Here is a 14,285-nt window from a genome sequence, read left to right on the forward strand (position 1 = left end):
ATAAGATTTAATGATTGAACATAAAATGATTTATGTGAAAAAGTATTCTAAAACTTTCCCTGGAAAAGATTTTGTTCATTAAAATATTTTTTTTTTTTTTTTTGAACTTTGCTTATATTTGTACTAGTTTTTCTTCTGGAAATGTAAACTATAAACTTTACATTAAGCAAGCAGGTAAACAAATCTAATCCACTCTGAAAGGAAGCTGTGTGTGCACTTCCGTTCATCAGGTGGTGTTTCTGGTTCACCCCCAGGACATTTAAGATGTTCTGAATTAGAAGTCTTTCCTGAACACACACAACCCACGTCCTCTCGCTCTCTCTCACTGTGTATTGTGCAGTTTCCGTTAATAGAGTAGAAAGATCATTGTGCTTTGCGTTGCCTGAAGCTGAAGACGCAGAGAAGGCCAAGAGCAATTTGAGTGGTTCAGCGTCGCAGCCAGACTAAGATCAGTGACCCAGTGTGTCTGATTAGTAACATGCGACCTGGGAAAGAAAAGCCTTGCTTTGAAGGGAAAAAAATGTCAAAAGAAGCAAGTAAATTGTGGCATAAAGTTAGCAGACTAAAGAAAACAAATAGATGCCCGCATCCACTTAGCTGGAAGCAGGTTGCAGAATAGTATCTGAGTATCTGCCGTATGGTTCCTTCTACATATTAAAAAAAAAAAAAAAAAAAAACTCACTACTGTCAAGTCAATCCAACTCATAGCAACTCCTCCTTGGGTTTCCGAGGTGGTATCCTTATGGAAGTAGATTGCCTAGTCTTCCTTCCAAGTAATGGCTGGTGGATTTGAACCACCAGCCTTCTGGTTAGCATTCCTTTTATATAGAGGAGTTAATATATGATATAAGTAAGTTGATAGCCAGAAGTCTGGCAAGATAAGCACCACAATTAATAGTTACTCTTACTCTGAGGACTAGTCTAAGGAAAGGTTTTAAAGAAGGTCTTTTTACTTGTTGCTATATAAATGTTTGTGTTATTTGAGTGCTTACAATGAGCAGGCAGTATACCAGCTGTTCACTCTGAAGGATGATGAATCCAAGATCACCAGGCCGAATGGTGGGTTGCTTGCTCACGGACAGTTGTAGGCAGCACAACAGGATCCAGATGCACAGGAGAGTATCTCACTTTCCCAGGATGTCCATATATGTATTGGAAGCAGACGCGCCCCTAGGGAAACTCCCTTTCAACACTTGGCTGCTCGAAACATATACATCCAATCTTATCATGGGAATAACCACATCACAACTGCTTAAATCACTCAGAATCGTGGTCCAGCCAAGTTGACACACAACCCCAACTATCACACCTGTTGATACATTATTTTTGAAATAGAAAAAGGAAAACTCAGCATACCTTAAAACCAGCCACATCCAGACGATGCCTCGTGGTGAAAGGCTGGGAGCGTTCCCATGAAGAACAACATTGCCCACTACCATCTATTTCTGTTGTTGTTTCGTTATTTTGGAATCTGGTGTGATTTATGAAAAATAAGTATTCTTAAATCTGGAAAAGAGATATAAATATTAGAAATAAAGAAGCACTATTACTATTTGCAAAGGATGGTATTATATGGTTGGAATACCCATGAGAATCAATTAATGTATGGAGTATTTTTATAATACACTTGGTTATATTATAGTTTTTCTTTCCAAAATTAATAGCCTGTTCTGACATTTACAGTTTTCAGGATTTTGATATTCAAGGGTCCAGAAGGTGCAGTTTGGACTGGTTGACAATAGAAACATATAAGAATATTGAAAGTTACAGAGCTTGTGGTTCGACGGTTCCACCGCCATACATCTCTTCACAAGACCACATCTGGATCAGGTTCCATTCAGATGACAGCGTATCTAGAAAGGGTTTCAGACTCGCATATTTTTCAGGTACGTTTTTAAGTTAAAAAAAAAAAAAAAGATAACTCAACTGAATTCTGTGGTATTAACTGCTCAGTTACTTTGAGGTTAGTTTTCTAAGCATTGTCCAACTTGGCTCTGCCTCAATCATCAAGGCAGCTGAGATTGAGCATGTTGAGGCTAAAAGTTCAGTAGACCTAGAGTTGGCTCTCGGAAGGAAGATGGGGCAGTCTACTTCCGTAGTGATACTACCTCGAAAACCCAAGGAGGGGTGGCTATGAGTCGGGTCCGACTCGATGGCACATAACAACAACAGGGTTGGGTTTCAGAAATATGTTTTTTTAATCTTTATAAAATAATTTATTTTATAAGCTAAGATCAGTATTCTTTTTAAATATCTTAAATATGTTTATTTTAAAAGTAAATGCTTTGCCCCTTAAGTGCTTACCCATATGCTGAAAATTACTTCAGAATGTATTTTTTGTGTGATTGATCATTGTCTATAAACCTTTTAAGAAAAAGGCATATATAGCCAGTTTTACCTTCATAGTTGATAGTCTCAGAAGTAAAAGTCTTTTGCTGTCCTTAAACTTTTATCTAAAGAGAGTAACTGCGTTGTACAAATGTAAATAATTTCGTGCATAAGAGTTATATTTTTTTGCTAAAATTACATTACATCTGAAGTTACATGGTCTACTTCAGCAAACATGCTCCTTTGTCTTATGAACGCTGTCTTACTTAGTTTCCGAAGCATATTTTCTGTCACCTATTTATCAATAAATGGCTTGTTAATTGAGAAATAAATACAAGCCTAACAGTGTCAAAATTTTGGGATTTCAGGGCTCTAACAACGTGCCCTGGTAGAGCAGTAGTTAAAGTACTTGACGGCTGACTAAAAGCATTTGAATTCACCAGCCACTCTGCAGAAGGGTGTGGTAGTCTGCTTCCGTAGTACAGCCTTGGAAACCCTATAGGGCGGTTCTGCTCTGCTCTTTAGGGTCACTGTGACTTGGAATCAGCTCCACAGTGGAGGGTATGGGTAGGAATCTAATGTTTGATTTTTTTTTGCTCCCCTCTACCTTATTATTGGGAGCTCTGGTAGCGTAGTGCCTAAGGCTCTTGACTGCTAACCAGAAGGTTGGCGGTTCAAACCCACCAGCCACTCCTCAGAGGGAAGATGGGGCAATCTACTTCCATAGTGATACTGCCTCGGAAACCCAAGGAGGGGTCGCTATGAGTCGGGTACGACTCGATGGCATATAACAACAACAACCACCTTATTATTGCTATATACTTAGAATGATACACAAGAGAACTAGAATTCTGTAGGAACTTCATTTTGCTGATGTGATGATAAAACAACAGAAACTACAGAATACGAGGATTGTGTTATGATTATTTGAAACAGCATGAAGTCATATGAATTGTTGAGTAATTAATATACCAGAGCAAATTTGTCATTAGAACTTAATGATTTTTTTAAATCATAAAATTTTTAAAACACCTGTCATTTGGGCTTAAATCAACTTTGATTATACAACTGCCACTCACTGGATTTAGTGAGTATTGTTACAGTGATGGGAAATTTAGCAACAGTTATGGGTGGTGGTTGTACGGCATCATTAATGCCATTGATGTCACTTAATTGTACACCTGAAAAATGTTGAATTGGCAAACACTGTGTTAATATATATATCAGGAGTGCTGGTGGTATGGTGCCTGAGGCATTTGACTGGTAACCAGAAGGTTGGCAGTTCAAACCCACCAACTACTCTGCAGAAGGACGATGGGGCAATCTACTTCTGTAAAGATTCACCACCTCAGAAACCCAAAGGGGATTGCTGTGAGTGAGTTGGAATTGGCCATGGCAGTGAATTTTGGGCTTTTTTTTTGTTTTGAGTGTTGTGTATATTTTTAGGGAAACAGAAAGAAATTTGCTTTTATATTACTTTTTAAAGCATGTATTTTTCTCCCCACCCCTCAGGGAAATCTGAGGAACCAAACTGTGCTTGTGATCAGTTTCGTTGTGGTAATGGAAAGTGTATACCAGAAGCCTGGAAATGTAACAACATGGATGAATGTGGAGATAGTTCCGACGAAGAGGTCTGCACCAAAGAAGCTAATCCTCCAACAGCTGCTGCTTTTCAGCCCTGTGCTTACAACCAGTTCCAGTGTCTGTCTCGGTTTACCAAAGTTTACACTTGCCTCCCCGAGTCTTTAAAATGTGACGGAAACATCGACTGCCTCGACCTTGGAGATGAGATAGACTGTGATGTGCCAACTTGTGGGCAGTGGTTGAAATATTTTTATGGTACTTTCAATTCTCCCAACTATCCAGACTTTTATCCTCCTGGAAGCAATTGCACCTGGTTAATAGACACTGGAGATCATCGTAAAGTCATTTTACGCTTCACTGACTTCAAACTTGATGGTACTGGGTATGGCGATTATGTCAAAATATATGACGGATTGGAGGAGAATCCACACAAGCTTTTGCGTGTGCTAACTGCTTTTGATTCTCACGCACCCCTTACAGTTGTTTCTTCTTCTGGACAAATAAGAGTGCATTTCTGTGCTGATAAAGTGAACGCTGCAAGAGGGTTTAATGCTACTTACCAAGTGGATGGTTTCTGCTTGCCGTGGGAAATCCCCTGCGGGGGTAACTGGGGTTGTTACACTGAGCAGCAGCGTTGTGATGGGTATTGGCATTGCCCAAATGGAAGAGATGAAGGCAATTGTACCATGTGCCAAAAGGAAGAATTTCCATGTTCTCGAAATGGTGTCTGCTATCCTCGTTCTGATCGCTGCAACTATCAGAATCATTGCCCAAATGGCTCCGATGAGAAAAACTGCTTTTTCTGCCAGCCGGGAAATTTCCACTGTAAAAACAACCGTTGTGTGTTTGAAAGCTGGGTGTGTGATTCTCAAGATGACTGTGGTGATGGCAGCGATGAGGAGAATTGCCCAGTCATTGTGCCTACCAGAGTCATAACGGCTGCTGTCATAGGGAGCCTTATTTGTGGCCTGTTACTCGTCATTGCACTGGGCTGTACTTGTAAACTTTATTCTCTAAGAATGTTTGAACGAAGGTCAGTGTCAAGACAAAACTATAGTGATAGTGGTTATGCTCTCAATAGTACAAAATATATATATATATATATATGTATATCTGCAACAGGTACATTAGAGTGATGAGCAATAATTTTTGTTTTATATTACAAGTGGGTAAATCTTATTTATAATATATAAAATTAGTGTGAAAAGCCCAGGACTCAAAAGGCTAAACACATTATAACTATAAATACTTAGAGGAAAGGAGCTCTGGTAGTGTAGTGCCTAAGGCACTTGACTGCTAACCAGAAGGCTGGCGGTTCAAACCCACCAGCTACACCTCGAAAGGAAGATGGGGCAATCTACTTCCGTAGTGATACTGCCTCAGAAACCCAAGGGAGGGGTTGCTATGAGCCAGGTCCGGCTTGACAGCACATAACAACAACAACAGCACTTAGAGGAAAACCAGTCTGTATTTACTAGTTTCTGTTTTTAGATTGATCTGTTTTATAGGAATTTTGCAAGCTGCAACTTTTAGTTGTCATTTTTCAGCCTGTGTTTTTATAAATATTAATCCAGTGATTTCAGATAAAAGGCATGATCTTACCAAAAAAACAAACAAACTCAATGCCATTGAGTCAGTTTGACTCATAGCAACCCCTTCTTGGGTTTCCAAGGTGGTACCACTGCAGAAGTATATTGCCCGATCTTCCTTCCGAGGAATGGCTGGTGGGTTTAAACCGCCAGCCTTCTGGTTAGCAGTCAGATGCCTTAGGCACTATGCCACCAGAGCGCCTATAATCTTATAAGGAGTTTACAATTTGGAAGAAGGAATTGTTGAGTGGAATAAGATAAAAATGTAAGTGCTGTAAGAAAACAAAGTTCTGTAAAATCAGATCCCTAATCCGATTGGGGTTGGGAGGGCTTTAGCTGAAGAGGCACCATTTGAAATGTACCTTGAAAAATTCATTGAATGTAAATAGGGAAAGATACTGTAGTAGAAAAAAATAGACTGAGCAAATGCGTGAAAGCAGCAGTGCCCAGTATCGTTCCTCAGAGAAGTAAGCACATAGTTATTTGGAGCCCAAAACACATATGAAGGCCTAATGGCAGGTAAGACTGGAACACAAGACTGCCGTCACGTTGTGACACCCAGCGAGAGTCATGCTTGAGATTTCCTCTCCATTCAGTAAGACGTGGTTAACCATTAAAGGATTTTTTTTGAGAAATGAATTCCCACTGTCGGAGCTGACCTGCTGGGTGCTGAGGGATGGATGAGCCTGAGAGAAGTTGATGGCAGAAAGGGTCCCCTGGGAGGGAGGCTGTTGGGGATACAGTGACCTTCCAATTTCAGCAGCTACAAATAATAGACATAACAAAAAGCTTACTTAGATTATTAAGACACAGAAGTACAATATCAGAATAATCATTCCTGCACCTTTTCTGTGGGCAAGTATAAAACTTTTTACCGCATTGCAGCATAAGAGCACAGTGAAGAGTTAGAGGCTGTAAGTTGAGGAACCAGCAGTTCCGGAAAGTGTATTCATGACTCATTTCACTCTTACCTGAAACATAATTGTGTTGGATTTGAATAAAGTGTATTCTAAGAGCTTTCAAATACTCTTCTAAAGTTTAGAGCCTCCTGTGACTTTAGGGATTTAAAGATCCAGTGTCTATTTCTCCCTCTTAAAGAGATTTCCAATTTATTGACACTTAGTGATCCAGGCTCCTACCACTGTAAAGCCCCAGGAAGACAGACTGCCTGCTTCATCTTTGTATTCCCAGCGTAGGGATAGTGTGGATGCTCTATAAATATTTGTTAAATGACTAAACTTTAAAAATGATTCAATATACTAACATGCAGATTATTTTGTTAATAATTTTTTAAAATACATTGTTTTGGGTTGCCTTTTTTTGACTTCTTGGTTTAACATTTTTGATTCCCCCTCTACTCTCAAAGATCATTTGAAACACAGTTGTCAAGAGTAGAAGCAGAATTGTTAAGAAGAGAAGCCCCTCCTTCTTACGGACAGTTGATAGCTCAGGGTTTAATTCCACCGGTTGAAGATTTTCCTGTTTGTTCACCTAATCAGGTATGCTGCAATTTATGATTTCTGTTTCAGTTCCTCTTAAAATGAAATTTGTACTTACATGTGGTAAAGCAGGGACCCTTGACTATGAATGTGTCAGAATTTTTGCAATCAAGTCAAGTGTGAAATATACAAAGGACTTGAAATTGTGATATGTATATGTATGGTTTGGGAGCTCTGGTAGCATAGTGGCTAAGGCACTTGACTGCTAACCAGAAGGCTGGCAGTTCAAACCCACCAGCCACTCCTCGGAAGGAAGATGGGGCAATCTACTTCCGTAGTGATACTGCCTCGGAAACCCAAGGAGGGGTTGCTATGAGTCGGGTCCGACTCTATGGCATATAACAACATATATATGGTTTAACACATACTACAGAATGCAAAAGTATACCTTTTGTTCCTTATTACTTATGATTTTAGTATGTGATTCTTAGACATTTTACTGTTAGATAGTTGAGTGCATTAAAATTCAGAGGTAAAGTTTGACAAATCATTTTCTACTTTAAATATTTAGAAGAAAGTTTATGAATGAATACTAAAATTAATATGTTAGGAATATTTAGTAACATGGTAGAGTAACCACTTACAAGTAAAAGTTATTGAAATGAAATTAACACTTGTACCTGATTTGAAGGAAAATTTCTTTACAGCTGGATTTTAAGAGTTCATACATTTCTTTAAATGGTAATTCAAATCCTTTATTAGTATTTTTTCAATGCCTAAAATCTGTCAAGGTTCATTTTAGGTATGTGTTTATACAGTTAAAATATACATTTTAAAAAATTGTTCCTGGTATTAGAGTTATGAAAAATTAATAAACATTATTTTGACAGTGACTTAATTCTGTTTAAAATGGAAGCCCATCTCCTTTTGAGTGAATAAAAGTTCTTTTCGATTACTATCTGTCATTTAATTTGAGTCTTTTAGACTTCTTTGGTAGCAGTTTATATTTTAAAAACATTTCTCTGAGTTTAAATTTGCTAATAACTAAATAGACAATCTAGCAGTTGGATTTTGTGCACAAAATAGGGAAAACATAAGTTGCAAATTTTTTTTAATATATTTTTGGCCCTACTTTGGTGCGGTTTCTCTTAGGTAAGAATACTTTTAGAAAGAATTCTACTTCAACCAAGTCTTAAAATATGTTAATGAATAGTAAAATAGATTTTATTCTGTTAATGAAATTAAATTCTCAAGTTTGAATTTTTGGTGACAAATTATCAAATTTCTGTAGCAGCTTTTCAAAAGAAAAATAATCTTTACTATCTTCAAAATGGAGCTCTGGTAGCATAGTGGCTAAGACACTTGCCTGCTAACCAGACGGCTGGCGGTTCAAACCCACCAGCCACTCCTCATAAGGAAGGTTGGGCAATCCTACTTCCGTAGTGATACTGCCTCGGAAACCCAAGGAGGGGTCGCTATGAGTCGGGGCCGACTCGACGGCACATAACAACAACAACAACAACAATCTTCAAAATAGGAGTGTTTTCTGCTTTTTTTAAAACTGAAGAAGTATGTAAAATGATTTCTAAAACATTCTTGAAACCCCTCATGGACTGTAATGTTAAATTGTCAATCTTCTAATTAAACAGACTTTCAGCCAAGTAGAGAGCTTCATCTCACTTTGACAGAGTATAATGGTGAAGTCAGCATTAAAGTGTGTTGAAGGCGTCAGTCATGTTGATGGGTGATAACACCCAAGGCTATCTGAAAAGCCCTTTGTTTATTGCTTGATTAGTAATATAGTGTGTGCCCACAAGGCCTTAGAGCTTGGATGCTGTTGAGGACCAAATGTATGGAGAAGTTCATAAGGGAATGTGAACCACCTTTGTTTGTTTGTTTGTTTAATTTGTGGTGGTTGATGTTGCTAGCCATTGCTGAGTCAGTTCTAACTCATGGTGCTTGTTAATTAGTGAATCATTTTACCATTCATATAGGAACCCATGTGTGCTGGCATACAAGCTGCTTCTTGGCACTCCTTTGCTAAGGCCAAATTATGAAACATTCCTATGATTGCGGCTTCTTAGCTTTCTATGAAATATATTCCAGGGATTATATTTGAAAGACTTACAAGAAATCACAAGTAAATGCAATGCCAGTTACAAAGAGGGATGGAGAGCACAGCCTGTCACATCTTCCTTATCCTCTTCCCTTCTTTTTTTGTGATGGGAAAGACAAGACATCAGTTTTGACAGGGGAAACTGTATTTGGAGAGTTTGTCCATTTGCTTATTACTGTCTGTCACTTTGAGTCTTTTAGAATATTTTTGCTAAGAATCTGTATTTTAGAAATATTCTCTGGGTGTAATTTGTTAACTGAAAATAATTTAAAAGGTCCACTGGTTGGATTTTGTGTGCAAAATAAGAAACACCTAAACCTTGACTTTTTTCTATTACTGTAATATTTACATTGTTTTTATATTCCTCGATTGGTGTGCAGAGAATCAATTCACCATTGTGTCCTAGAAATGGATTTTAAATATATGGCAGATTGCTGAAAGCTTTGTTTGTTCTAAGTGTGAATAATGCCTTTTATAACCACTAGGTGGTGCTGAAAGATTTTTTTTTTCTCTTTTTTTGTAAATGATTTTAAAAATAATCCATAAATTTATTCATGTAGAATAAAGAAAAGGTCTTTCTTTCAGCTGGATCATCTGTATTTTTTAGTGGGTTTCATGTATGCCAATTAAAGATCACCAGTTTTCACCAGTTTTCACAGACTAAGGGTAAGAGAATTTATACTTAACACTAAGGTTGTAGAAACTTTAAAATCTTTGAAGATTGAGAGGGAATCCACCTCTCAAAATACCATTGTATGGTGTTCTAAACTAAATCCTTTACCTTTTCTGTTTTTTTGTTTTCTGTGCTCTCTTAAGAAAAAACATCTTTATTGGTGACAGTGGAAATAAATCCTCAATATTCATTTATTCAACAAATCCTTGAGAGCAAACTTTGAAAAATACTTTTCACATGTTTAGGAATAGTTTCAGCCATATTAATTAAGTCTAATTTGCTCTTTTTTATTATTTATTTTTAAAATAAGTCACGTTTTATGTATAAACTTTCCCAAATCTTTCATTAATCTCTGATGAACCATGTTTGTATGGAATAACATTCATTGGGGGGAGGGGGCTAAACTGAGATGTGAGCTGCTATTCAAGAGATGAAATTTATAGTTTAAGTCTAAGCAAGTTTAATTATATGCTAAAACAAAAGAAATTAACACTCTTTGTAGGCATATAACAGAATGTGTAATGTAATATCTATAATGTTCAAGATATAAGCCAAGTTTTCTCAACATACAAATGATGAGGTAATTGAGGAAGTGAGGATTTGGCGTAGTCAAAATAGGATGAGATTACAAATGCCAGTGCAAGGACTAGCCTGGTAAGGGTGCAGCATTACACTTCCCCTGAGGGATGTTTGAAAAAGACTTTTAAAAAAAAAGAAGAAAAGAGATGATAATATAGCATTTTTATAACTATTTTTATGTTTTTCTGACTACATATGCAATTCAGTACCCTTTAAACAACTGAACACTGTAAAAATTTAGAAAAAGGGGAAATGAACTTCTCCCAAAATGGTATCATCTCCTTATAGATAGTTGCTGATAAAATGTGAGCATCACTTCTGCATTTTGCCAGGCGTGCATCATCAGACATAATTTATTGGTATTTAATACAGATATGATCATATTATATGTACTGTTCTTTCTTTGCCGTGATTTGTCAATTAGGTGTAGATCTCTTTATAATAGCTCTATGTCAAGCCCCATTACATAGATACTCCAGATTCTGTGCTGAGAAATTTCATAAGATGAACATTTAAGTTATTTGTGTATTTTTGTTATTATGTTGTTGTTGTTGTTGTGTGCCGTCGAGTCGGCCCCGACTCATAGCGACCCCTCCTTGGGTTTCCGAGGCAGTATCACTACGGAAGTAGGATTGCCCAACCTTCCTTCCGAGATACTCTAATTAATATGTTTATTTCTGTTTCTTGCTTATATTGATATTTTTATACAGAGATCTGGTGGTACAAGGACATTCTAATTAATATGTTTATTTTTGTTTCCTGCTTGTATTTATATTTTTATAAGGAGACCTGGTGGTGTAGCAATTAAATGCTTGGCTGCTAACCAAAAGGTTAGAGGTTTGAGCCTACACAGTAGCTCTGCAGGAAATAGACCTAGCAATCTGTTCCCATAAACACTACAACCTAGAAAATCCTATGGGTCAGTTCTACTCTGTCACATGGAGTCGCTGTGAGTTCAGGAAAAGATTGACTCAGTGGCTTCTGGGAGCTCTGGTAGCGTAGTGCCTAAGGGCCTTGACTGCTAGCCAGAAGGCTGGTGGTTCAAACTGAGTAGCCACTCCTCAGAAGGAAGATTAGGCAATCCACTTCCGTAGTGATACTGCCTTGGAAACCCAAGGAGGGGTCACTACAAGTTGGAAATGACTCAACTGCAATGAGTTTGTTTTTTTTTTGTTCAGTGGCATCTAACAACAGCATGGAATAAATTCAAGAACTGGACTGAAGAGGAAAAGTTGATTATACATCAAAAACCCTGATACAATCCATTAAGAAACAAGAAAATCCATCCACTGCGTATATGAGTGCAGGGCTGTATCCACAGCTTGAAGCCAGTGGAGACATTATAGGGCAATGCAATATGACATTAATCTTACAGTATAAATTTCTAAAAATCATAATACTATTTTTATCCATTTCCCTCTACATCCTTAGATAGCTTCTGGATGTTCCATAGCTAATGATTTGTGAAAATGTGATAGCTGGCTGCAAAGCTAATCTTGCTGCTGTCCCACGGGCCTCCTTGTTCTTTTATCTGGAGGCCATGTTAAGTTACTAAAGACAACTCTTTGAAAAGAAGAGTAGGGTACCACAAATACCACAAATCTGAAAGTATCTGATTGTATCACATTGGCCTCAGTGGGAAAAATACATACTTGTTCAAAAGTCTGCAGTTGTAGTTTTGGTAAAGTGGACCAAAGTTGCAAATGGAATTCGGGATATTTTTCCTGTGTTCGCAAATTAACTTACTGATTCATGTAGCCATTATGATCTTGCCAATCTCTGTAAAATAGTTTTTCAAAACTGAAGTTGTTTTCGGGGAGAGGGGGCGGCTAAATATTTGGATTTAGTTTAATAGCCAGATAGTTTGGACAGCTATTTAATAGTTTTGAGCATTTATTCAATGAATGCCCCCCTCCTTACATATTTATGTATTTATTTATTTTTGCATTGTTCCCTCCCCTCTCCTCCTACCCCTGGTAACCTTCCATATATAAACCGTAATTTGCTCTGTAGTTTTACAGAACCATAATGGGCCTGGATTTTCACAGGCCTTTTAGCTCAGTAGTGAATCACGGTGGAGGTCTTTTACCTTCCCAACTGTAGAAGTGTCAAATGATTTTATTTTCTAGCCTTGGTACGCTTTCAGGATTGACTCAGTTTCAGGGGCAAAAGAAGTATTTTGTGCAATTTTGAAACAAAATAGCTGTTAGAATTGACATTAAATATCTCAAAGGTACATGTCCAAAATGAAGTGTCAAGAAAGTCTTAAACGCTGGGAGTAGTGAGTCAAATTACAGATGAGATTCTGTAGTGGAAAGAACCTCTGTAGATGAGGGAATTTAATTCCTTCTCCCTAGACCCTGACAGGGAGCTCTGGTAGCGTAGTGGCTAAGGCACTTGACTGCTAACCAGAAGGTTAGTGGTTCAAACCCACCAGCCACTCCCTGGAAGGAAGATAGGGCAATCTACTTCCGTAGTGATACAGCCCTGGAAACCCAAGGAGGGGTCGCTATGGGTCGGGTCTGACTCAACGGCACATAACAACAACAACAAGACCGTGACAACCATGCGTAATAGAACTTCACCATGATACACCCTAATCACCCAAAACCGAATCCACTGCCATCAAGTCAATTCCCACTCCTAGTGACCCTACAGAACAGAGTAGACCTGCCCCGTGGGTTTCCAAGGCTATAATCTTTACGGGAGCAGACTGCCTCAACCTTCTGCCATGGAGTGGCTAATGGGTTTGAACTGCTGACCTTTTAGTGACCAGCTGAATGCTTTAACCACTGTACCACCAGAACTCCACATTCTTAATAGAGGGTATTTGTCATCTAAATACCTTGTTGTTAGCCACCTTTAAGCTCTTTTCTTATTTTTGTAGGCTTCTGTTTTGGAAAACCTGAGACTAGCTGTACGATCTCAGCTTGGATTTACTTCAATCAGACTTCCAATGGCAGGCAGATCCAGCAACATCTGGAATCGTATTTTTAATTTTGCACGATCACGTCATTCCAGGTCATTGGCTTTGGTATCAGCAGATGGAGATGAGGTTGTCCCTAGTCAGAGTACCAGCAGAGAACCTGAAAGAAATAATACTCATCGAAGTTTGTTTTCCGTGGAGTCTGACGACACAGACCCAGAAAACGAGAGGAGGGCTTCCGCGGGAGCATCTGGTGGGATTGCGGCCCCGTTACCCCAGAAGGTCCCTCCCACGGCAGCAGTTGAAGCAACAGTGGTGGCATGTGGCAGTTCCTCGACTCAGAGTACCCGAAGTGGTAATACAGATAATGGAAGGGATGTGACCAGTGTGGAAGCCCCAAGTGTCAGTCCGGCACGTCACCAACTCACAAGTGCACTAAGTCGTATGACTCAGGGGCTCCGTTGGGTACGTTTTACATTAGGACGATCAAGCTCCGCAAATCAGAACCAAAGTCCTTTGAGACAACTTGATAATGGAGTGAATGGAAGAGAAGAAGATGATGATGTTGAAATGCTAATTCCAATTTCGGATGGAGCTTCAGACGTTGATGTGAGTGACTGCTCCAGACCTCTTCTCGATCTTGCCTCAGATCAAGGACAGGGGTTCAGACAACCACTTAATGCAACAAACCCTGGAGTGAGGCCAGCTAATCGAGATGGCCCCTGTGAGCGCTGTGGTATTGTCCACACTGCTCAGATACCAGACACTTGCTTAGAAGCAGCACTAAAAAATGAAACGAGTGATGATGAGGCTTTGTTACTTTGTTAGGTATGAATCAAATAAGAGAGATTGTATTCAAGTTGGAGCAATATCCATTCATTGTTTCGTAATTTACAGTTAAACTAGTTTTAGTTTAAAAAGAAAAAAGATGCAGGGCGATTTCTTCGGATGCGTTAGCCTGCATGGTTAAATTAAGTACTCCTTGTAACTCTATAAACTTTAGAGTTTACTGTTTTAGCATCTGCCAATACATTATGTATTCATATTGTTT

The 14,285-nt window shown here is 38.5% G+C and overlaps 1 protein-coding gene across 1 annotated transcript in view; it reads left to right on the forward strand.

Moving 5' to 3' along the window:
* LRP12 (LDL receptor related protein 12) overlaps positions 1-14,062 on the forward strand; it is a 103,048-nt gene extending 88,986 nt beyond the window's left edge. The window contains exons 4-7 of the mRNA XM_007934784.2: positions 1,684-1,886; positions 3,841-4,945; positions 6,868-7,000; positions 13,196-14,062. Coding sequence (XP_007932975.1) covers positions 1,684-1,886; positions 3,841-4,945; positions 6,868-7,000; positions 13,196-14,062 — 2,308 coding nt within the window. The remainder of the gene's footprint in view (positions 1-1,683; positions 1,887-3,840; positions 4,946-6,867; positions 7,001-13,195) is intronic.
* The last annotated feature ends 223 nt before the right edge of the window (positions 14,063-14,285 follow it).

This window comes from Orycteropus afer, unplaced genomic scaffold, assembly GCF_000298275.1.
Source record: "Orycteropus afer afer isolate SDZICR_OR568_19922 unplaced genomic scaffold, OryAfe1.0 scaffold00021, whole genome shotgun sequence".
Taxonomy (NCBI): domain Eukaryota; kingdom Metazoa; phylum Chordata; class Mammalia; order Tubulidentata; family Orycteropodidae; genus Orycteropus; species Orycteropus afer.